Here is a 24,703-nt window from a genome sequence, read left to right on the forward strand (position 1 = left end):
GCCTATATGAGATATTGGTGGATAAAAATGGTAGATTGATAACTGCTGTAGAAGATGTAGTTGAGGTTTTTAATGAGCTGTTTATCGGGTATTTTATTCTCACGAATGTGAATCTCACACTAGACTCAAGCTCCTTGAGCCTAGTGTGTCCAATATTGTGGTTAAGGTGTTGGAGAGGTTAGGAGGTGTATGACTCAGAATTGATAGTGGTAGTATTTTTTATGATGGTCAGCAATAGTTTAAGGGGGGGGGGTTGTTTTTAAGCATTCTGCTTATGTATTGCAACAAGGACAATGAAGATGTGTAGATGGTGATGCACTTGGATTTTTCAAAGCCCTTTAGTAGTCTGCCACACCACCAGCTGATAACTAAATTACAATAGACATGATGATTGGATGAAACTAGTGAGTTTGACTGGTAAATAGCTGTCAGATAGTTATCAGTATGTTTTGTATGGAGGAATAGTATCTTAAAAGAGGAAGGTCACTAGCAGCAGTGTGCCATAAGAATCGGTTGTGGGACCATTATTGTTTAACTTGTATGTTAATGATATTGGGACAGGCTTAACTGGAGATGTGTAGCCATTTGCTGATGATTCAAAGTTTCCCAATTATAAAATTTGGAAAAAAAAAATCCTGAGCTCACTCGTGGTACTGATTGTGTTTATTATAGGTTTACAAAAACCTTTTGTAGGTGGGAATCACATAAAATAAAAAAAAATTAAAAAAAAAATTCCCAGGGTGCAAATTGCTGGGTCTTATGAATAAAAGAGATATGATTAGACATGAGTATTAGTTGAAGAGGGGTTGTTACTTAATGCAAAGGAGATTTTTCATGAACTTATACAGCTTCCAGAGATGGAAGCTGTATAAGAAGGGTATGAGCAGTGGAACCAGGAGCAGGTTCTTTGCATGGAGAGTGGCTGATGAATGGAATGTGTTGTCTGAGAGTGTGGTGTAGAAACTGATGGGTTTTAAGGCATGGTTTAATTTTTTTTTTTTTTTTTTTTTTTTGTGATGTTTAAGATTGTGGACCTCCCATGAGATGTTAAGTTGTGAGAAGTATTTACTACATGGATACTTGAAGGTGGGAGGAAAAGTACAAGTAGTTGTAAAATACTAAGAAAGGAATTTTTTTTTTTTTTTCATGGAAAGTGGTAGATGCATGGTGAGAGTGCTCACAGTGAAGTCACCTGATAGACTTGGTGGTGTCTATAGGACACCTATCTCACGATTCTGTGGAGATCTTGTGATGATAAAATTTTTGTCAAAATAAATTATAAAAAAAATACATAATACATTGAAGATTAGTGTTAATATGTCACATAATTTTCAGTATTTGGTTCTAGTTAAACAAATTTTTCTTTTTAATCCTTTATAGATTAGCAAAAGAAAAAACAATGTATGAGAAAGAAGTTTCTGAGCAAAAGGAACACATAGAGAAGATGAAAGCTGAAGAAAAAGATAGTTATGATCTCAGGAAACAGGTATATTGAAAGCTTGTAATATTTTTTTATTTAATGCATGCCCTTCTATATAGTATTCTATAAAGTTGTAGCACACAGTAATAATGGAAAAGACTAATGTGGATTACATGTCCACAGGTGTAAACACTTTTGTGCCTGAAATTTTATTTTTTCTTATGGTTATTGTTAATATACATCAGAAGATGCCAACCTGGATGGCCGAGTGATTAGCATATCTGCTCTCCAGCCAAAAGGCTGCGGGTTCGAATCCCACCTTGGGCATGGATGTTTGTGATTGTCTGTGAAAGCACTAGTGGTGGTAGTCGGCGGTAGATGGCATTGGTGTTAAATGATGAAGGTTGGTGCAGTAGTGAGAAATGAGTTGTTGAGTTGGTGGCCTCCCTCGATGAGTCTTTGGACTTCATGGAGGTGTGATATAATAATAATAATAAAGATATGCTTGAAAGTTCTGGAAAATAGGATTTAATTCTGTGATTCCTCAGTTTGAAGTTATGTGATCTTTCAGTTTACTTTGAGTAGAATTAGTATTTTGATGAGTGTTTTTTTTTTTCTTCCCAAAATGAATGGAATGAACAAAAATAACTATAATATAAGCAGTAAATATGAATCATTACATAACTAAAAACTGAATATGTAGGAACTGTTTCACACACAAAAAAAAAAAAAAAAAAAAAAAAAAAAAAAAAAAAAGAAGAAAAAAAAACGGTTCTTACATATTCGGTTTTTAGTTATGTAATGATTATTGCATGGGGGAGACCACACTCCTACCAGGTGTGTCCCCCGGGTGGCGGATGGGGGAAACCCAAATGGGTTGCTCTGAATAAAGAATAAAGAGCCGTGGACCAAAGGATGTAGCAGAGGCATGGCAAGTGGGCTACATTATTATGCCAGTAACTTTCATGAGCAGGAGAAAATCTACAAACCGAGATAGTGCTACTGCGTACGGGACAACCGATGCGCCTACTCAAAGACCACATAGAGTAGGTGAGAAATCAGCAATGTGGTCAGCCAAGGATGTGAAACATGTAGCCACCCTCAACATAAGATCACTATACCGACCTGGAAAATTGCAATTAGTCCAGGAAAATTTAAAAAGACTGAAATGGAGTATTTTAGGTTTATCAGAGACACATTGGTGCGGAGATGGATTCATTGATTTACCAGAAGGAAGACTGTACTTCTCAGGAAGAAAAGATAACATACACAGAGAAGGAGTTGCATTACTAATTGAAAAGAAACTTACACACTCAGTAATTGAAATAAACCCAGTGTCTCCTAGAATAATAACAGCCAAACTTCAAGCAAACGAAAAAGGTCAAACAATTAAAATAATTCAAATAAACGCACCAGACAGTAACCATTCAGAGGAAGAAATAGAAAATTTCTATGAAGAACTACAACAGGAAATAGATAATCCCAAAAATAGAGAACTCATGATAGTGATGGGAGATTTTAATGCTAAAATAGGACAGTTTCACAGCAGACAAAAAAGATGTGGGAAATTTGGATACGGAGAGCTTAACGACAGAGGAGAACAATTACTCCACTTCTGTAAAGCAAACAATCTAATGATTACAAACACATTGTTCTATCAACGCCCTAATAATAAATATACATGGACATCCCCAGATGGTAATATAAAGAACTGCATAGACTATATCATCATAAACAAACAATGGAAAAGATCAGTAAATAATTTACGAACATTAAGAAGTTTTGATTTTGACACTGACCACGAAATATTAACTACCAAAGTGAAGATAAAATTCAACAGGAAAAATAATATCAGAAAAGAAGAAAACATCAACCTATCAAAACTAAAAGATAGCTCAAGCAGAAGTCGATTTTTAGAACAGATGTGCTTGAAATTAAAACCCTCCATCTTCCAGAACAGCGGAAAATACTGGGAAGAAGGAAAAGAAACAGTGTTATCAATTGCAAAAGACACTCTAGGTTCCAAACCCAAAATAAACAAACAGTGGATAACACAAGAAATCATAGCTACCATAGAAGAAAAAAGAGAGGCCAAGATACTTGTAAACCAACAAAATATTTTGTAAACCAACAAAACAATGAAGAGAATAGAGAAAAATACAGAGCACTAAAAAATAAAGTTGATAACCTATGCAAAAAAGCCAAAGAAAAATGGTTAGAAGAAAAAGTTAAGAAATGCCAAGAAGCATACCAACAAAACAACCTAAAAGTCTTCCATGATACTGTAAGAGAAATTACAAAGGAATTCTCAGCAAAAGCAGTAACAATGATAAACAACAAGATGACTGAAACCGGGAATATTGAATATATAAGAAAAATCTGGTCAAACCATTTTAAGACTATCTTCCACCAAGGAAACAAAACTACAATGCCAACAATAGAAGAAAATAATGATCACCCAAAAATTTTACAAGAAGAAGTTAGATATGCAATAAAACAGATGAAAAACAATAAAGCACCAGGCATTATTACTATCCCTACTGAACTGTGGTCATGTGGAGGCAGCATATCAATAGAATATTTAACAACCCTATTCAATAAAATACTACAAATAGGAGAGATCCCAGATGACTGGAGAACTGGAAAGATCATCCCAATATACAAGAAAGGAGACAAAAGAGACTGCAGAAATTACAGACCAATCAATTTACTCCCTCACACCTATAAAATATTCATAAGAATTATACAAAATAGATTAAAAAACACCTACGAAGAAATGATAGGCATAGAACAAGCTGGTTTCCAAGGAAACTTTTCAACAATAGACCAAATTTTCACATTGCACCAACTAGCAGAGCTCAGCTGGGAAGACCATAAAGAACTATATTGTTGTTTTGTAGACTTTAAACAAGCTTTCGATAACATCAACAGAGAAATCCTTCTTAAAATTCTACTAGAAAAAGCAATTGACAAATATATAATACAGTTTCTGATAAAATATTACTCTCAGACAAATGCAATAATTAAAAAGGACACACTCACAACAGAACTCATAGAGATCCAAAAAGGAGTAATGCGAGGATGCCCATTATCCCCATGCCTATTCAACATATATCTAGAAGAAGTTGTAAAGAAAGCAATAGACAATGAGCCTGGAATCAATGTCAACGGTTTAAACATAAATAATATCAAATATGCAGATGATCTCGTCCTTCTTGCAAGAACCCCAAATGAACTACAAAAGCTGATCAACAAGCTAAACGAAACCTGTAAAACATATGACATGACAATAAATATACAAAAGACAAAAGTTATGAAAATAGGGAGGAACAGAACTACCATCTCAGCCACCCTAAACAGAGAACAAATAGAACAAGTAGACAACTTCGTATACCTTGGATCAAAACTAACAGAAACAATAGATGAACTCAAAACAATCAAACACAGAAGAGCGATAGGATGGACCACCATGGGAAAATTACAGAAAATCTGGAAAACAAACAAGATATCTAAACAAGCCAAAATCAAATTATATGAAGCAATAATTATACCAACAGTCATCTATGGAGCAGAAGCATGGACAGTTAAAAAAAAGAGAGGAGAAAAAACTGCTGGCATTTGAAATGAAATGCTTAAGAAAAATAAATAGAACAAGTTGGATAGAAAAGAAAACAAACATCACAGACAAGAACTATTGTTTAAAAAGACAATAATAGAAAAAATTAGAAAACAACAACTGAGATGGTTTGGACACACTGTACGCATGGATGCAGACAGACTTCCTAACGTCCTAATCAATACTTTTCCAACTGAAAAAAGAAGACCTGGAAGATCAAGAATTACCTGGCTGAAATTAATAAAGAACATCTCGGGATGCAGAACATATAAGGAACTTTTTCGAACAGCAAGGAATAGAGATGACTGGAAGATCCTGCTCAAGAGAAGACTCAACCCATCTTGGACGGAAGAGAAGAAGAAGAAATGATTATTATTATTAACATTTTACTTCCATGGAGTCAGAGACTCATCGTGGGAGGTACACATTGTGAGCTTTTGCACACAATGCTCATCCAACTGTACTTTAAACTGATTCAATGTGTCTACGCTCACAACACACTCAGGCAATGCATTCTGCTCACCAACTCCTCTCCATGCAAAGAACCTACTCTCACTCCTCTGTTCACACCCTCCTTATCCAGTTTCCAGCAGTGGCCTCTTGTTCTACTCCCCTCTCCCATTCTATGAAAAATCTCTTTCATGTCGACCTGATAACAATCCCTGACTAGCTTATATGTCTCAATCATATCCTATTCATGAGACTCTGCAACTTACATTTTCTCTCAATCTGTCCTCATACTTGACATTCGAAAGGCCACTGATTACTCTGTTGAATCTTCTCTGGACCCTTTCAAACATATCCTTGTCACCATGAAAACCCAGCGACCAAATCTGTGCACAATAATCCATGAGGCCTGATCAAGGCCTTATACAATGGAATCATAACCTCTCTATTTCTGCATGTCAGGGTCCTCTGCATCATTGCCATTATTCAATGTGATGTCTTCACAACTTGTGCATTGTGACCCCTGAATTTCAGGTTCTTGTCCACCATCATCCCTAGATCTCTCATCTCCTCTACTTTCGTTAAAGTTTCCCCACCAAGTGTATACTTTGCATCCCATCGTTGCTTACCACATCTCAAAACCTTACACTTTGCAACATTGAACTGAGAGTTCCATTTACATGCCCATTCATGCAATCTATTCAAGTCTTCTTGTAAGGCAATAACATCTACTTGACTCTGCATTGCTCTCCCCAGTTTTGCATCATATGCAAACATCTGGATATCACTAGTTAAACTCAATCCAATATCATTAACATACAAATTGAACAACAATGACCCCAAAACTGACCCCTGCGGCACACTGCTACCCATATACCTGATACCTATCCGACAGCCAGTCATTGATCCAACTCAGAAGTATTTTATCCAATCTCATCTGTTTTAATTTATTTAAGAGCTTATCGTGTGGCAGTCTCTCTCTCTCTCTCTCTCAAAAGCCTTTGCAAAATCTAAGTACACCACTGTATATGCATCTCCCCTGTCCAAGGTATTTGTCACTGTGTTATAGTACATAAGTAAGTTAGTGAAACATGATCTCCCCTTAACAAAGCCATGCTGATAACCACAGAGAATACTGCTGTTATCAACCCATTTCTGTATCCTACTTCTCACCAATCTCTCCAGGACCTTCACCCCAACTCCAGATATACAGACCAGCCTATAATTTGAAGCTACAGCCTTATCATCACCTTTATTCAGTAGAACAATTTTACCCTCCTACTACCTTGGAACCTGTGCTGTCGTAAGATTGGCATGTCTGAACAGTAATGCCACTGCCAATTCCCTGGAACATTTCCTTAACATGCTTGGTGATATGTCATCAAATCCTATTGCCTTATTGACATCAAGGTTATTTATTTCCTCAAACACCTCTTGCTCACTCAAAATAAAGCGATCCCCTCCCATGTCCTCTACACTTAATTTCCTCATGATTCCACTCTGATCAGAATGAAACACCCTTATAAATTGATCATTGAATACCTCAACAATATCTTCTGCAGCAGTTACCATTCTACCACTTTCATCCCTTAACTTCATCTTACCATGATCATTCTTCCTTCTACTTGTCACATATCTAAATAACTCTCTAGGGTTTTTCTTTGCCTGATTTGCCAATTTCTGCTCATATTCTACCTTTGTTTTCTTTACTCACTGAGTCACTCTTCTAGCTTGTTCTTTATACTCTTCATGTGACTGATTAGTACCATTATTCATCTTATACTTCCTCCAAAGTACTTTCTTTTTCCAGATTTCATGCTTAAGCTCCACATTCATCCATTTTACACCTACCTTATTCAGCGTTTTGGCCTTCGGAATACATTCGCACATTGATGCTGTTATGTATTTTTTTGTCAGTTCCCATGCAGCATTTATTTCCTTACCGCTTACTTACTCGTTCCATGTTATAGCTCCAAGCTGTCTCCTAAGTCTGCATATGCTAGCCACAACACGGGTAAAGGCTGGATTGTTGAGCATCTACTAAAGATAATCGCATTTCTTCTTAATATAATAGCAGATAGAACACCTTCTTTCATATGCTTACTGCTTGTATTCTTCCATAGATCTTACAATCTATGCCCCTGCTATTTTTCCACCTGTTTGTAGAATATCGAAAAGAACATATATGGAAGTAATCACTTTCCTGTTCTCTCCAGTATATCTTCACAAGAACCATGTTTTCTTCATGGATGCCCAGGATGGAAAATTGATGGACTGAATTCGCTACAATAAATTATGGAGACACCTATTTCTATTCGAGTAATAACTTCAGTTTAATATCAACCAAAATAATTAAATGACTTTTTGACCTATGCTAAAATAACACCAATTTGTTTACCATTAACACTACTGGCCTGACTCGGGTGAAAGAAAAAAAAAAACTACCGTAATTGCAGGCATATAAGATGCACTTTTTTTCTTTGAAAATAGGTCTGAAAAACAGGGTGTGCCTTATACGCCGATACTCAGTTTTTTATTACTTTCATATCTGGAAATTTTCCCTGTTCCGAGTTACGTGATTTTTTCTTTCTTGCTTCTGTGCAGTGTGTGAAAGCATTCCATTTACGTTGAGTTCGGTGGATGCGCACGCGCTGGCATCGACGATCACAGCTGTGTTCTTGTTCTTTCCAGTTGTTGTTGCGGTTGTTGTGAACGGTGATAAATTTCTGTTGTTAAATTTTCTGTAAATTTCTTGGCAAATTATGGCTGAAAAATGTCGGCATTGCTTTAGTATCGCATACAAGCAACATGTGATTGCGTATGCTAAAGAATATGGAAAGTAGACCTATTTATTACTTTATATTTGAAATACTGTAAATTCATTATAATATTCAGTGATAAAGTATTTTTCATAAAAAATGTGTACAAAAAAGGGTGTCTCATAGGTCTGTGCATCTTATACGCTGACAAATATAGTATATACATTGAAGCTAGAGTTCTATGTTTTCTATTTGACTAGATATTGTTAACAGATAAATTAAAACAAAAATAGTATTTGATGGTGGCCAACAGGAAAATATACCTGAGGAATGGAGGGAGAGTACTCTTGTCCCCATCTACAAGGGTAAAGGGGATGCACAAGACTGTAAAAATGAGCGAGGAATAAAGTTGATGTCCTACACAACGAAAATCCTAGAAAGGGTTCTTGATGGAAGATTGAGGAAGGAGGTTGTGATTGCAAAGGAACGATTTGGCTTTATGCCTGGTAGATCAACAACAGATGCTATCTTTGGGTTATGGCAGATGATGGAAAAGTTTCGAGAGAAACAACGGGAAGCTACATCTGGCATTTATTGATCTGGAGAAAGCATACAATAGAGTGCCAAGGCAAGAAGTCTGGAGGTGTCTGAGGGAGAAGAAGGTTCCAGAGAAATATGTCAGGTTGGTGCGGGAGATGTATAGAAATGTGAAGACAAGTGTTCGGACTTGTCTGGGACAGACAGAAAGTTTTCAAGTAACAGTTGGCTTGCAACAAGGGTCAGCATTAAGTCCGTTTCTGTTTAATGTTGCGATGGAGGTGGTGACGGAGGAGGTGAGAGAAGATGCGCCTTTACATCTTTACATTCTATACATCATTGGACAATGTTGTATGCAGATGACATCTTGCTGTGTGCAGATTCGAGAGAAGAAGCGGGAACTAAACTGGAAAGATGGAGAAAAGTACTGGCAGAGAGGTATGAGACTGAGCAGAAGTAAGACAGAGTATATGTGTTGCACAGTGGGCGGCAGCCAGGAGACAGATCTGGAGCTGGAAGGTAAGGGACTTTAGATACTTAGGTTCAACAGTGGAAGAAGATGGAGGAGCTGAGAAGGAAGTGGGGTGCAGGATACAAGCGGGTTAGAGGAACTGGAGGGAGATGGCTGGAGTGTTATGTGATAAGAGGGTGCCGATCAATCTGAAAAGCAAAATCTATAGGACAGTAGTGAGGCCAGCTATGACGTATGCTATAGAAACTGTGGCCCTGAGGAAAAATAACATCAGCAGGATGGAAGTAGCAGAGATGAGAATGCTTAGGTGATGTGTGGTGTGACCAGAAAGGATCGTCTGAGAAATGACTATGTGAGGGGAACAGTGAAAGTTATGAACTTAGGAGCGAAGATACAGAAGGCAAGGTTGAGAGGTTTGGTCACTTGATGAGGAGAGAGGACGAATATGTGGGAAGAAGGGTCATGCAGATGATGTGCAAGGAAGGAGGAATAGTGGGTGGCCAAAGAAGAGATGGAGGGAGCTGGTAGAAGAGGACTTGAGGATGAACAACTTGGATGTGGTGACAGCCCAAGACAGGAGGATGTGGAGGAGACTCATCATCATTGGTGACTCCACTTAAGTGGGAGAAGCTGCAGAAGAAGAAGTATTTGATGGTGGCCAATATGAAATAAAAGCTGAAATTATTGCTTAGTTCTGAAGTGAGAGTTGGCCACAGAACTTCAAACAGAAGTTATTTAGGCTGAATGCCATCTATATTCTAGGGATTGTTAGTACACTATTATTGTTTAGATTAAGATGCTTGATCAAAATTTCACAAGCTTCATTTAATTGTCATTCATACCAAGTTTTTGTACAATGTAAGGAACAGGTTCATTTTGAACCAGTTTGATGTAGTCTTAAGATCATGATCAGAGAGGTGCGATTTATTAAAATTGTTAATTTGATGTGTCATTTGTGTTCTTTTTTGCTGATTAGAATTTTGCATCCAGTTTCACTGATATAAGGTAAGTTATAGGTGCGCTGGATTTGGTATATTCCAGGTTGGGCCTGGGAGGGAAGGGATCCTCAGAGTTGAATATGTTTTTCAGTTTCATAAGTGGCTTAAAAGTAACAATAAGATTATAACGGTGTGGTATTCTGTTTATTTTATCTGATATCGCTTTAATATATGGAATTGCTGTGGTTTTATCTGAATTTCCATTTTTTTTAGTTGTAGTTTTGTGATATGAATTAGTAATTCTTGCTTAAGAGCTTGCTCATTAGAATAAATTGTTATTGCTGTGTTTTGAGGGTATTAATGACTGAGTTTCTATTAAGGATGGTGGTAAAAGTTTACATGTATTGCAATGCTTTTTTTTTTTGGATGGTATGCAATGATATGGTATACTGTCACCTCTGTAAAGAGTGGCATGGGACATGTTACATTAGAAATTTGTAATATTCAGTAATTTTTTACATTTTTCTAGTATTCAAATAAGCTTAGTTATTGATGAAATTTCCATTTTTCACTATGTTTATTGTTAAGTAAGTTTCACTATATATCATTAAATAAGTTCCATTATGTCTATTATTAATTTATAAATAAATATTTAATGTTTAAAACTTGAATTTTAGGAAGAAGTATTACAAGAGTCTGTTGCTATGATTCCTGACTGCCAAAAGCGATTAAATAAAGCTATCAGTGACTTAAAGTCAATCTTGGTAAGTGGGATTTTTTTTTTTTATTATTATGGTTATTTGTAGGGTTTTCTTTATATCATAATAATCAAATTCCTGATATGCATTATCAGGGGTTGTTCAGGATATTATGATAATACTGCATGGAGATTAAAAAAAAAAAAAAAAAAAAGGCGTATGTGTGTACACACATAGAGAGAGACCTCAACTTACATGAATTCAGGCTTACACAAATTATCCTGACAGAACTGTGAAAAAATTAGTTTTAAAAATTTTACTTTACTGCACATGTACTACTTGCATGTTTGTAGACAACCACCTAACAGTGGTTGTCTGCAAGCCAGACAGCATAGGTGATATGTGCATTTGCCTTCCTTACTATGAACACACATGTGCTGTTCTTGTGGAAAGGCTTAGACATTGGTTATGCATTTTTACTAAATAGTTTAAGGAAATGACAACGTAAACTAGGATATACATTAAAATAAATTTTAATACATTTAACACATATGTGCTGTGTATTTGTATTCATGCATTTTTATAATTTTTAATGTTTGTGTGTGCTGGGGCAGAGTACAATCATGACTGGAAAAAAGAACATTAGTGGAAAAAGTGAACTTATGCATACAAGCACCAAAATTGATCTAGAGAAGAAATTGAAAATTATAAAGGGGAAAAAAAAATTATCTAGTACTTATCTAATAATTATCTTGTAATAAATTCTGTACCAGGTACATAATGTGTCTCGCTGCATATTTAGAACTTTTTTGAAATGTGATGGTGGATCATAAATTTCCTTTGCCATATGTGTACACAACACTTTTGCTATATTAAAAATTATGAAAGCGTATGAATACAGTGTTGGAAGATTTTAACACTTTGTTCTTTACTGATTTAATAATTGTGAAGAGTTATTTTTATCTGTAACATCTTACCTAGTTAGAATCCCCCCCCCCCCCCCCCGATGAATTTTAAAAGTGAACATCTTGTCCCTTTTCTCAATGCTCAGGGCAACCAACCACGTTTTTCACTTTCACAGCTGGCCTTTTGTTTCATTGTTACTTTATTTATTTTGTTATTTTTACCACAATAAATTGTTGTTACTTTTTTTTTTTTTTCACTTCTGTTCATCGGGATGTTTATTTACTACTTGACTGCTTTAAACTTTTTATAAATCTTTTGTTGATTACAGGATAATGATCCTGGGGTCTCAATCTTTTCTGCTATTCTTTTTAGGATTTTTTTTTTCTTGATTCTCCTTTACTTTGGGCTTTAGAGTTTGTCTTTCTACATGGTTTCCCGACTTTATCTTGTTCATTTCCTTCATTACCACATTTGTAATAAATAGTGGTTCATCCTGCCAAGTTCTTGTCCACTCCTAACTGTAGCATCTTCTGCCTAATTCATAATTTCATGTATTTGTAGCTATCACAGTTTGTAATATACTTCAAATATATCTCTGGTTCTACTATAGTGTCACTGTGTATTTCTTTATGGATAGATTTCATGTTAGTGATGGTCCAAATGCTGGCAACAATATAAAGATAATGGACCACGAAAACTTGGTGGTCCATTATCTTTAAGAATTTCTTCACAATTTCTGCCATTATCTATAAGTATAGTCTCTTTCCCACTTTTGCATTAATACCCTAATAGAATGATCTGTTATGTTACTTCTAATGTTTTCAAATTTTACTTTAATTTCTTGTTTTCATCCTCACTAGGCCTCGTATAACTTCAGATAAAATTCATTTCTTCTTCTAAGTCATTAAGTGCTCATTAATTTCATCTTTAATTTTGTGTACTTAATCTTTTTATACCAGACAGGCATCTTTTGCTCATTCTTGCTGCACAGCAGAACTTAAGCATAAATCCCTTTACCATTTCACATTCATCTTCGTTCTTTGTCAGAGCCAGTTATTGGACTTAGGTATTTGTTCTCATTAACTAATTAAAGGGTGAAAGCTGTATAAATGAGAAGAGACCTCCACATAGCCTTTAAAGGAATGCAGAGAACCGACCAACTCTTCTGACCTAATGTCCAATCCTCACCTTCTCATGGTGCACCCTGTTGGGTATCTATCTGGATACTGACCGAACGAGGATGGGCTGGCAATTTGGGATTTAGCTGACCAAATTGTATTCTTATTGGCTTAAACCAAAATAAAAAATGATGTTACAACATGACAAAATTTCATGCTAGCTGGGGCGTTGCCTGGTTAAACAAGGCCCCTGTTGTTTTCACCAAGGAACTTGGCCAAACAGCCAAAAGTCAGTTACTGGAACAAACTCTAAAACACACCCCAACTCAATATCACCAGAGTTGAAGATCGGTACTATCAGCATAAGAAGCCTGAATGGCAAACAAATGGAGCTTTCTGAGGAATTAAATAAGTACCAGATCGATATAATAGGGGTGATTGAAACAAAAAAGACAAAAACTGGCGAGACCTTTCTGAGCAATAAATACAAAATGTTATATTCAGGCAATGACAATCAAGGAAAAGGAGTAACCATAGTATTCAACACTAAATATGAGGTTAATCTTCTTGAATGGCAAGCAGTCTCAAGTAGAGTGATATGGGGAAATATCAGAATGGGAACTGGACAATGAGACTTATTTGTGCCTATGGTCCCACAGAAGGCTCTACTAAGCTAGAAGTGGAAGAATTTTTTCAGACTCTAGAGAAAGCTACTGACACAATGAAAAAGTAAAAGTTGGTCCTTGTTGGGGATCTAAATAGCAGAGTAGGAAATGATTGTGAGACATACAAAAATATTTTGGGAAAATTTGGAGAAAATAGCAAAGCTAATAATAATGGCAAATACCTGTTAGATTTCTGCTCAGGACAAAAAATGTGCAGAAATTCACATGGAGAGAAGAGGCAAGGAATAAGAAAAGTCTCATTGACTATGTTATTGTTGATAGTGTTGTTTTCTTCCTGGTGCAGGACACCAGAGTGTACAGAGGATTTGAAATTGGAAGTGATCACTACTTAGTCTTGAGCAGGATGAAATTGATTTTCATATTGAAAAGAATAACATGTAAGAAAGTTTTAAAGCAAATAAAAGTTGAGCAGCTCTCAGATGTGAACTGTAGACTAAAATACACAAAGATTATTGAAGAAAAAAATGAAAGAATTTGAGAACAGGAACCAAACCTTGGAGATTCAGTGGCAAACCTTGAAGAAAACCCTGATTGATTCAGCCAGAGAGGCATGTGGTGAGGTTGTCTGCAAGGATAGAATAATCAGAATTCCATGGTGGTGGACACAAGAAGTAAAAGAGACAGTGAAGGAAAAGAAGAAAGCATATCAAAAGACCCTGGCAAATAAGTCAGCTTGTGCTCTTAGAGAATACAGAGACAAATGTAAGAAAGCTAAACACTGTGTAAAACTAACTAAACAAAAGTCATGGAAGGACTTTGGCAAGAACATAGAAAATAAATATCAAGAAGGTGGCCAAATATTCTGGAGGTTGTTGAAGAAGCTCAGAAAAGAGGAAAGAGTGCTGTAAAAGGAATTAGAGATGATTCTCATCACAACTTTTTTGTGATGAGATTCTTATTACTGTTCAGGTTGCAGCAGAACTCCCACCTTTCTCAGTCAAGCCTGGGATGGACTTTAGTGAAGTTATTGAGATTTTTAAGAATATACAGCAATCCCTCGATTAGTGCACCTAATGCATTCTTTAAAACAGGCGCATTAATCGAAAACGCACTAATCAGATATAATAACCTATTGGAAAATGTATAATTCGTTTCCTCAGATTTCTTTTTTGACCCTTAATTTTTTTTAATAAAAGAATTAGGGTGTGTCTCAGGGTCTAGTTGAAGGAAACCATGAAGCTGAAAGACAATAAAACATATTCAGAATATAAATTTATTATTGTACTTCTTAACAAAGAATTGAGCTAACGTTGTTTGGTGGGCATTTTGTTGCTTTTTTTTCATACAACCGGTGGTATGGCCCTATTACCTCTTCTACTCTTTTGCAAATTTTACTGCTTCTCTCTTCATCAGGGTCAGCCTCTAAGCATTGCTGCTTAAAAACTTCGATTGTACGAAAAATATTTTCAAATTGTTTCTGTGAAATCTCTTTTGGCTGACTATCAGTGGATAAATTTTCTTCATATTTTTCAGGATCTTCCCGCTGTGCATGTACATTTAGCAGGTTGGAATTACTTAATTCTTCAGAATGAGATTTAATTAACTGTTGGATGTTATTTGAAGGGGAGAAAGAAACGAAGGATGCACAAATTGGTCACCAACATGCGAAATCACGTGCTTAAAATTTTCCAACTGTTATACAAGCAAAATAGTTACCACTTTAAAAACTACAATGATCATAAAAGAGAAGTTAATTTTCCGGCATGTAATAATAAACAACTCATCCCAGAAGACGGATTGATTACCCTATTATCGGAATGGAGTCTCCTTTTTGTGACATGCACAAGTGTCGAAGGGTCTCGAATCTGTGGGCGTACTATAGCAGACAACATAAATTTTGGTGGTAAAAATTTGGAACATAGTATACATAGGGTACATGGAAGTAATGTAGTATGCCATTAAAAATAACTTTGTAAAATGTTTTAAATTGGTGACTAAATTATTTCATTCTAGTGAGTGATTTTTTAAAATAGTTAGCCATAAAAATGTATAGATAGAAAATTTTTAAAATCTGTAACATTTTTTTTAAAGATGTGTATAGGCGCACTAATCGAATTTTAGAGGTACACTAATCAAATTTGGGTATCGAAAAAAAATGACGCACTAATCGGGGGCACATTAATCGAGGGATTACTGTATTTGCTGTATAAAATACAACAGATGTATTTTTTAAGAATATTAATCTATGTGCATGCTGTTTGATCAGGGGATTATTTACACATAGTGAAAATAATGTACTATTTAACTGGCTAGGGTGGAAAATTATGAGATACCAAATAGTCTTTTTTTTACATGCAATTTAAAAAAAAAGTACTTCATTATTTCCATTTTCACTTTTCATTTTTAAGATGATTCTGCCATTGATACCATCTGTTCAGTAACTTGTTTTCTGAGAAACTAGTCTTTAATCATCACCAAGCTGTTTATTTTTAACCCAGCTCACAGATCTTAAGTTAAAATTGGTTTGAACACAAGCTTGTATAATGCTAATTTAGTGTTTCAGGTAATTTCTCTCATATTGCATATGGCTACTGGATTTGTTTATGTTTCCATATTTAATTTGCCATCATCACTAAAAAATTGTGGCTGAATAGATAAAGTGCTTTGGTTGGTTCAAAATACATTTAATATTCACTCTTTATTCTTTTCATAGTTTGTCTTTTTATTTTGCTTTTCAAGCCAAATTTGTTACAGCAGTTACTCGATTTAGTTTAAAAAAAAAAAATCCTGAAGACTTTTATTGAATGTAGTTGTCATCTGTTAGCTACATAAAGTGCTAAATCGAGTATTTCCAATTTTGATATCAGATTTCGTGTCACTTCATTAAACCTTTTTGGGAAAGCGTGTCAGAATATTAAAAATAGGAATAATAGTCTAAAACACACACATGCTGTTCGTGTTTACAATTTGAATCTTGAAGAACAACCACTGAACAATTCTTAACATCAACCAACAGTGAGATTCTGGATTACTTTGAATAACATCTGCAAAATTTTCTTGTGACTCGTCTTTGAATTTCATATCTATTTTGAATAGTATTTTAATATTTTCTTTATATTTTAAGTATTTGTAATGTGCATCTGCATCTTTTACCTGATTTTACATCATGGCATTTTCTTAAACTTCCTTGAATTTATCTGCAGTTATTACAATTGGCATATAGGATATATATATATATATATATATATATATATATAAAAGGATTAAAACCTACATTATAAAATTGCTTGGTATCTTTAACATAGTATATACCCAAGGTAAAAAAACTTTCTACATCTTACTCTCATCCTGAGATTTTTATTTAATAACGTCAAAGCACCTTGTGGCAACTTTTTTAGGTAAAATTTATAAGCTTTGCATTACTTCAACCTTGGCATTTTTAGGTCTGGCTCCCACTGACGAGACCTCAATAAAGGTCGAAACCGGTCTGGGTAGTGGCCCTTGCCTTTAATGCATAGCATCGTACATCTCCACAAGGGGATATGCTTTGCATTAGGGGAAAATACTAAGGAAAGTGGGAGCTTACTCCACTTTTACCACGAGTTGCCCCCGACTTGCACTACTTGCAGGCGCAAACTTGACTTACTTGTCTGTTTGCTTACTTGGGAAAAAAAGGATTAAAACCTAGCTTATAAATTGCTTGGTATCTTTAACACAGTATATAGCTAAGAAGGTAAAAAAAACTTTCTACATATATGTGTGTGCGTGTGTGTGTTAAGGTTAGAGTGATAAATCCGGTTATTATTAATAATTACAAGTTAAAGTGAATAATTAGAATTAATCACTTTAACCGGTTAAAGTGAATAGTTCCTAGAGGAGTCTGGTAAATGCTATAAAAACATGTTTATAGGTTTTTGTATATAGGTTTTCATTCTCAATAAAAATTATAACAGCTTAGGTTAGGTTAGTTTATAATGAAAAAAGTGAGGAAAGTACTTTTTTTGCACTCAATGAAATCAGAAATCATTATAAACTAACCTAACCTAAGAAATCATTATAAACTAACCTTTATTGGTTAGGTTAGGTTAGTTTATAATGAAAAAGTACTTCTTTAGCACTCAATGAAATCAGAAATCATTATAACCTAACCTAAACCAACCTGGATGTCGCATGTCGAACCAGAGTGTAGTCGTAGTTTGTCGTGGGCAGATTATTGGGGATGAAAGATAAACGTTGTTGTGGGCAGATGAATGGGGATAATAGATAAATCAGAGAGGAACTGATCAGTGTGTTTCTCTATTGATGATGAAAGAGGTCCAGCAACGACGTTTATCTATTATCCCCGTTCATCTGCCCACAACAACTTTAATTTGTTATCCCCATTTATCTGCCCGCAATCATTAAGCTCGGCCCAAAACAACGTTTATCTTTTATCCCCATTAATCTGCCCACGACAAACTACGACTATACTCTGGTTCGACATGTGATATCCAGGTTAGTTTAGGTTAATTTCTGATTTCATTGAGTGCAAAAGAGTAGTTTTGTTACTTTTTTCATTATAAAATAACCTAACCCAACCAAAAAAAGTTAGGTTAGTTTAGGTTAGGTTAGCTTAGTTCATAATGATTTCTGATTTCATTGAGTGCAAAAGAAGTACTTTCCTTACTTTTTTCATTATAAACTAACCTAAGCTGTTATAATTTCTATTGAGAATGAAAACCTATATATAAAACCTATAAACATGTTTTTATTACATTTACTGGACTTTTCTAGGAATTATTCACTTTAACTGGTTAAAGTGATTAATTCTCGTAAATTATTCACTTTAACCGGTAATTATTAATAATAATCAGATTTATCACTTTAACCGTAACACACACACACACACACACACACACATATATATATATATATATATATATATATTTACTCCTCTTCCAAAAATCTGCTCGTTAGTGAGCTGTCTGAAACCTAGACATCACAACCTTACATATCCCGGTGTTTACCAGATTTGGTGCAACTGTGATATACTATACTTTGGCCAGACAGAGAAATCGATTGAATTACGTGTTGAAGAACATAAGAGAGACGTCAGTTACAGGAGAACGCAAGCCATTGCTTTGTCTAGTCATGTTCTGTTCTCTGCCGATTCTAATGAAGAAAACCTTTGCCATACAGTCCTTTGGGACAAGTCTAATAACATTTTACATTGCCGCGATGAATTGGAAAGAAAGATAATAGAAACAAAAGAAATCATTCTCAACCCCCTACATCTCAAGAACAACCTGAGTGACAACCTTTCTGACTGTCATTGTGCTACGATCAAATACTGGCATTTGCAGGATGCCATATGCATGCATACGCCCAACAATGAAGCCAACAAGAGAACAGTTTTGAATGTGCAGACTTCAACGTTTCAACATTGAATATATATATACACTAACTTTCCGTGATGTTTACATTTATTTCCTATATGTTTTACTGGTTATTTCTTTTTTAATGTGCACTTAAAGAAGGCTGATACAAGCTGAAACTAGTCGTGCTAATAAACTTTTTCATCTTTCTCGGTTTCTACTCATTCAATTTTTTTAAAAAATGTACATCAACCGAGTAAATCAATCTTCCTATATATATATATATATATATATATATATACACACACACACACACATACACGAGGATGATCTGAAAAGTTCTCGGCCTCGACCATAGATAGCAACACTATCAGCAAAATTTTTTTTTTTTGTTCTAAGTTGGTACATCTGTCATAAGCATCTGTGTGAAATTGCAAGTCATTCTTGCAATTTCACACAGATGCTTATCACACATTTCAAGGGATACAGACTTGTTGTCTGTATCCCTTGAAATGGATAAAATTGAGTATTGTGCAGTTATAAAATTCTTTGTAAAAGAATTTTTAATGGCAAAAGAAATTCATTGGAAGTTCACAAAAGTTTATGGGCACTCTTCTCCTTCGTTTTCGACCATTAAGAAATGGGCTGCTGAGTTTAAACATGGCCGCACCAGCCTTGAAGATGATCCATGTGAAGGACGTCCAAAAAGTGTAACAACACCAGAAATCATTGATCAAGTGCACAATATGGTATTGGATGGCCGGCGAGTCAAAGTGCGTGAAATTGCTAATACTATAGGCATTTCTAAAGAATGTGTAGGATATATTTTGCATGAAGAATTGCAAATGAAAAAGCTCTGCACAAGATGGGTGCTGCGCTTGCTCACAGCAGATCAAAAACACACTTGCATGAAAATCTCTGAACAGTGCTTGGAGCATTTTAATAAAAATAAAACTGATTTTGTGCATAGATTTATTACTATGGATGAGACTTGGATTCACCATTACGCACCAGAATCTAAATAGCAGTCAAAACCACGGACAGAAACTGGTTGTTCAGCACCAAAGAAGACAAAGTCAGTTCCATCAGCAGGAAAGGTCATGGCATCAGTGTTTTGGGATGCTGAAGGCATTTTGTTCATTAATTCTCTTTAAAAGGGTAAAACAATAAACCAGGGAATATTATTCCGATCTTTTAACCAGACTAAACGAACAAATTCGCGAGAAATGATTCGGTTTGCAGAAGAAAAAAATCATCTTTCATCAGGACAATATACCTGCCCAGAAATGTATTTTGGCAATGGGAAAATTAAGAGATCTGCACTATGAATTGTTGGAACATCCACCCTATTCTCCAGATTTGGCTCCCTCTGACTTCTGTCTCTTCCCAAAACTAAAAATCTTCCTCACTGGTCAGCATTTTTCTTCGAATTAAGAGGTGATTGCAGCTGTAGAGGGGTATTTTGCAGATCTCTGAGAACCGCTACAGGGATAATGGCTCTGGAGCATCGTTGGAATAAATGTATTAGTCTTAAGAGAGATTATGTTGAAAAATAAAAAATAATTTTGAAATTATAAATTCGTTTTTTCATTGTTAGGTCGAGAACTTTTCAGACCACTCTTACACACACACACACACACACACACACACACACACACACACACACACACACACACACACACACACACTAACACACACTAGGGGGGATAACTTTCCACTCACCACTTTGGTCATTTGTCTCTGAATCTTCTCCACTGCTTCCTCATCCCCAAGAAACCCATTATCTTTTGCTCATACTGACAGCCTATCGATCTATAATTTGCTAATGCAGTAATAGAACCTCTCTTATTAAAGGGAATTATTTTGCCCTCTTTACACTCCCTTGGAAATCTGCAAAAGCTGAGACTTACAGCCTAATCATAGGCATTGCCAGTTCCTTTGCACATTCTCGCAAAACCTGAGCTGATATTCCATCTAATCCCAGTGTGTGTGAAAAGTATTTGTCACCGAAATTAAAGAATATGTGGAAGGAAATTGAAACGGGAGAAAGAATGTGTATTAAATGTTTCAAAAGTGAGTGCCTATTAGGTGATGAGAATACAGTAAATATTAGTAGAGTGGACAATATCAAAGGTCGGATGGAAAATATTGGAATTAATGTCAAACATGCAGCGATGGAAATAGAGGAGAATGAAATGGAGATAAAGAAATAGCATACGTGAATGTTATCCTTCACAGGACAAAGCACAAAATTGAAAAATTGCAGAAGCAGCAAGAGATTAGCAGTGCTGAGAGGAGAAAGAAGCAAGCAGTCTCAAGTAGTAATAAATGAGTAAACAAAAAAGAAAAACAAGTTAGGGAGAAAATTATTTATGGAGACTCAATGATCAGGGGCTTAATGAAAGTGTAACAAAATTGCATTTCTCTGGTGCAAAAATTCACAGTATCAGTCATGCCATATACGAATGCAAATAGCTCAGGTGAATTAACTGATTGTCTTGGTTGGTATAAATGATTTGAGAGGGGAGATATATTCTATAAGGGAGGATGTAAATGAGTTGTTAGAAGAGGCAAAACTGAGGAGTGAGAAGGTGAAGTTGTCTCCTATCACACTATCATAGAGGCAAACTGAGGAGGAGGACATTGATAGCTAATGATTCAGTACTTAGGTTGTGTAGAAAGAATGATGTAGGATTTGTGGCTCAGGTCTGTGTTTGATGGAAAGAAGGATTTGTACAATCTGATGGACTGCTTCTGCATGGTTTTGGTGTTAGGTGTCTAGAGAGCTTTGATCACCAAGCATGCTGAAGTTCGAATTCAGAAAACTTAAACAATTAGGGTGGAAGCAGGTGAGCTTGTGCGAAGGCACCCATGAGGCAAGTGAGTGTGAGAATGACCAAGTGTGGAATCTAGTTTCACAAGCAAAAATAATGAATAGGGTAGTCAATTCAGGAAGTAAAGGCAGGTGGAAGCCTAAAGAGATGCTGCAGTTTCTTATATACTAATGCCAGAAGTATCAGGAACAAGGCAACCTCACCAAAAGTTAAAGGCATTAGTGAGAATCGGCTAACTGCAGATGATGTAGTTACAGGGATAGAATGTGAAGGATTTAGTATTTTCAGGGAAAATAAAAAAGATAGGATGGGTGGAGGGGTATTGCTGATAGCAGATAAATTGCAGCCAAAAAGAATAGGAGATAGGCTGGAGTGTGGCTGTTCATTTGAAGCAGTCTGGTGTGAGATCAAGGGCCAGTAAGACAAAATATACAGTTGATTGTTTCTCTAGGCCCAGGGAGTTCCAGGGATGATCTGGAAGACATGCATTGGCATATTAGTACAATGAGTACAGGTCGAGTGATTATTATGGGGTACTTCAACTAAGGAGATGTTGACTGAAGGGAAGAAAGATCACATGGCAGAAAGGAAATAGAATTTATACACTTGCTAAAAAAGATAATTACTTAAGGCAGCATGTAATGGAAGAGACTGGGGGAGGGGGAGAGGAGAGGATTGGACCTTGTCATAGAATCAGAAGAGCTATCCATAACCAATCTGACAACATTACCTTCAATTGGTGAAAGTGACCCTGCAGTCTTAACTTGGGAGATTGTAAAACATGAACATTCTGTCAAGAAGATGTATATGGGGAACTATAAGGCAGGTGATTACAACAAGTTTAGGAGAAAGCTTAAATCTGTGCCATGGTATAAAACACTGTAGGATAAGTACGTTAGTAGTGCATAAGACAGGGGTGGGCAAACTGAGGCTCCCGAGATGATATTGGTTTTCATTGCCATTTTTTCTAAACTTTTATTTTAATTATCTATAGTAGTATAGCATGCACCAATATTAGAATATTTTATTTCGTAAATGTTTTAAAGATAAGTAAAAAACATATATTTTGAAACTTTACATTTTTAACTTTTAAATGGTACTGGCCAAAAGGGTTGTTAACGTGGATTTTATTATCGTATTTGGTTGGTAAAAAGTGTTTCGACATTTTATGGCCTGTGTCGCTCCCACCAAAATTAGTTCCAAAAGTGACTACTATGATTGCTGCATTACCCACCGTTCTTGTTGCCCGGACTCTGCATCATCACTCTTCATGCAGTACACACAAGTTACATGCTTGTGGTAGTAGCGGAACATAACTATTGAATTTTAGTATAGATAAGTACTATAAAAAGACTTCTAATGGGACTATATTGATCAAGTACATATAATAAACAACTATGCTTTGCCAACTAGTTTCACCAACTAAGGCTGTTGGTATCTTCAGGGTACATAACTGATGTAAGGCACTAAAAAGTAAAAAATTGTTAGAAACTATAATCAATCAATTCAAATTATATTAGACAATAGAACATAGCGCATACAAAACATGCATTGAGCATGCATGATCTCACTTGTTATTTAGGAACGTTCTATGGTTGGTATTGTAATTCAGTTGAGTTAAGAGATCTAATAAGGGTCTTCCAGATCATGGGCAAGATTAGTCCTTAGTTCCTGTTAAGGTTTTGTGTACAGCGGGCAACTGCTGTGGCTTCTTTAATAAATCGGGAGCAGAAGTCCTTTATATAAGGAATTGTACTTCTATCCCACTCTATGACATGGTTCGTTCTTGAGAAGTGAAAGAAGCCACAGCAGTTGCCTGCTGTACACAAAACCTTAACAGGAACCAAGGACTAATCTTGCCCATGATCTGGAAGACCGCTTTATTAGATCTCTTAACTCACCAGAACTGAATTGTAGTGCCAACCATAGAACGTTCCTAAATAACAAGTGAGATCATGCACTCTCAATGCATGTTTTGTACGTGCTATGTTCTTTTGTCTAATATAATTTGAATCGGTTGATTATAGTTTCTAACAATTTTTTACTTTCTAGTGCCTTACATCAGTCATGTACCCTGAAGCTGCCACCAGCCTTAGTTGGTGAAACTAGTTGGTAAAGCATAGTTGTTTATTATATGTACTTGATCAATATAGTCCCATTAGAAGTCTTTTTATAACTGTTATGGTCAAGAAAATTAACATTTTTTAACGTGGATAAGTACTTTTCTGATTAATAAATAATTAAGAATGATTTTAGTGAAAGTTATAAAACCCTTGTTTAAAATAATTGAGCAACAGAAGAGTATAAAACGGAAATATGAATAAGAAATGAGAGTGTTTGACCAACAATGGGAGGACGATTTTGAACTGAAACAATGCGAAGGATTGTATCAAGTTACTGAAACATTGCAAAGGAAACTTAGAAACACTTTATAATGATTTTTGAGAATAAGTTTGAGAAACTAAAAAAGTTAAAGCCATGTTTTTGAATTTCTTGTGAATCCTTATGTGATTGACGTCATCAACGATGGATGTCCTGTTGTTGCACCTTTTACCGCAGATGCTACTTCAATAGAGACAGAGCTTATTGAATGCAGGAAGATGTGGGTTTGAAGCTAGTACATAATTATAAGCTCATCTGTAAGTGAATTTTGAAACAAACCCAGAAGCAAAATATCCCAATCGTCAGAAAACTGGCTTTCCACTACTCTGTTTTTGGGACAACTTACTGCTGGTTATTCTCTTTTCTCTGTAATGAAATTTGTCAAGTCAAAACATCATGCTATCCTCACTAACAGCCACCTCACCGAGTTTCTTAGAACAGCTTTGACATCCTACTAGCCAGATTTTAAACTATTAACTGCACAAATGAAGAATCAATCAAAGCCTTCAATGAGTAGAGATTAAACATATTCTTCTTTGGTGAGTAGGACTACTATATAGTTGTATTTTTTATTATTTATAAATACAATTTTAAAA

At 35.6% G+C, this 24,703-nt stretch overlaps 1 protein-coding gene across 1 annotated transcript in view; it reads left to right on the forward strand.

Moving 5' to 3' along the window:
* LOC150098255 (tubulin-specific chaperone A-like) overlaps window positions 1-24,703 on the forward strand; it is a 75,856-nt gene that overhangs the window by 18,211 nt on the left and 32,942 nt on the right. The window contains exons 2-3 of the mRNA XM_090406691.1: window positions 1,381-1,486; window positions 10,867-10,953. Of these exons, the coding sequence (XP_090262817.1) occupies window positions 1,381-1,486; window positions 10,867-10,953 (193 nt within the window). The remainder of the gene's footprint in view (window positions 1-1,380; window positions 1,487-10,866; window positions 10,954-24,703) is intronic.

Source organism: Typopeltis vanoorti, chromosome 16, assembly GCF_054136105.1.
Source record: "Typopeltis vanoorti isolate ZY-2024b chromosome 16, IOZ_Tvanoo_1.0, whole genome shotgun sequence".
NCBI classification, from domain to species: Eukaryota; Metazoa; Arthropoda; class Arachnida; order Uropygi; family Thelyphonidae; genus Typopeltis; species Typopeltis vanoorti.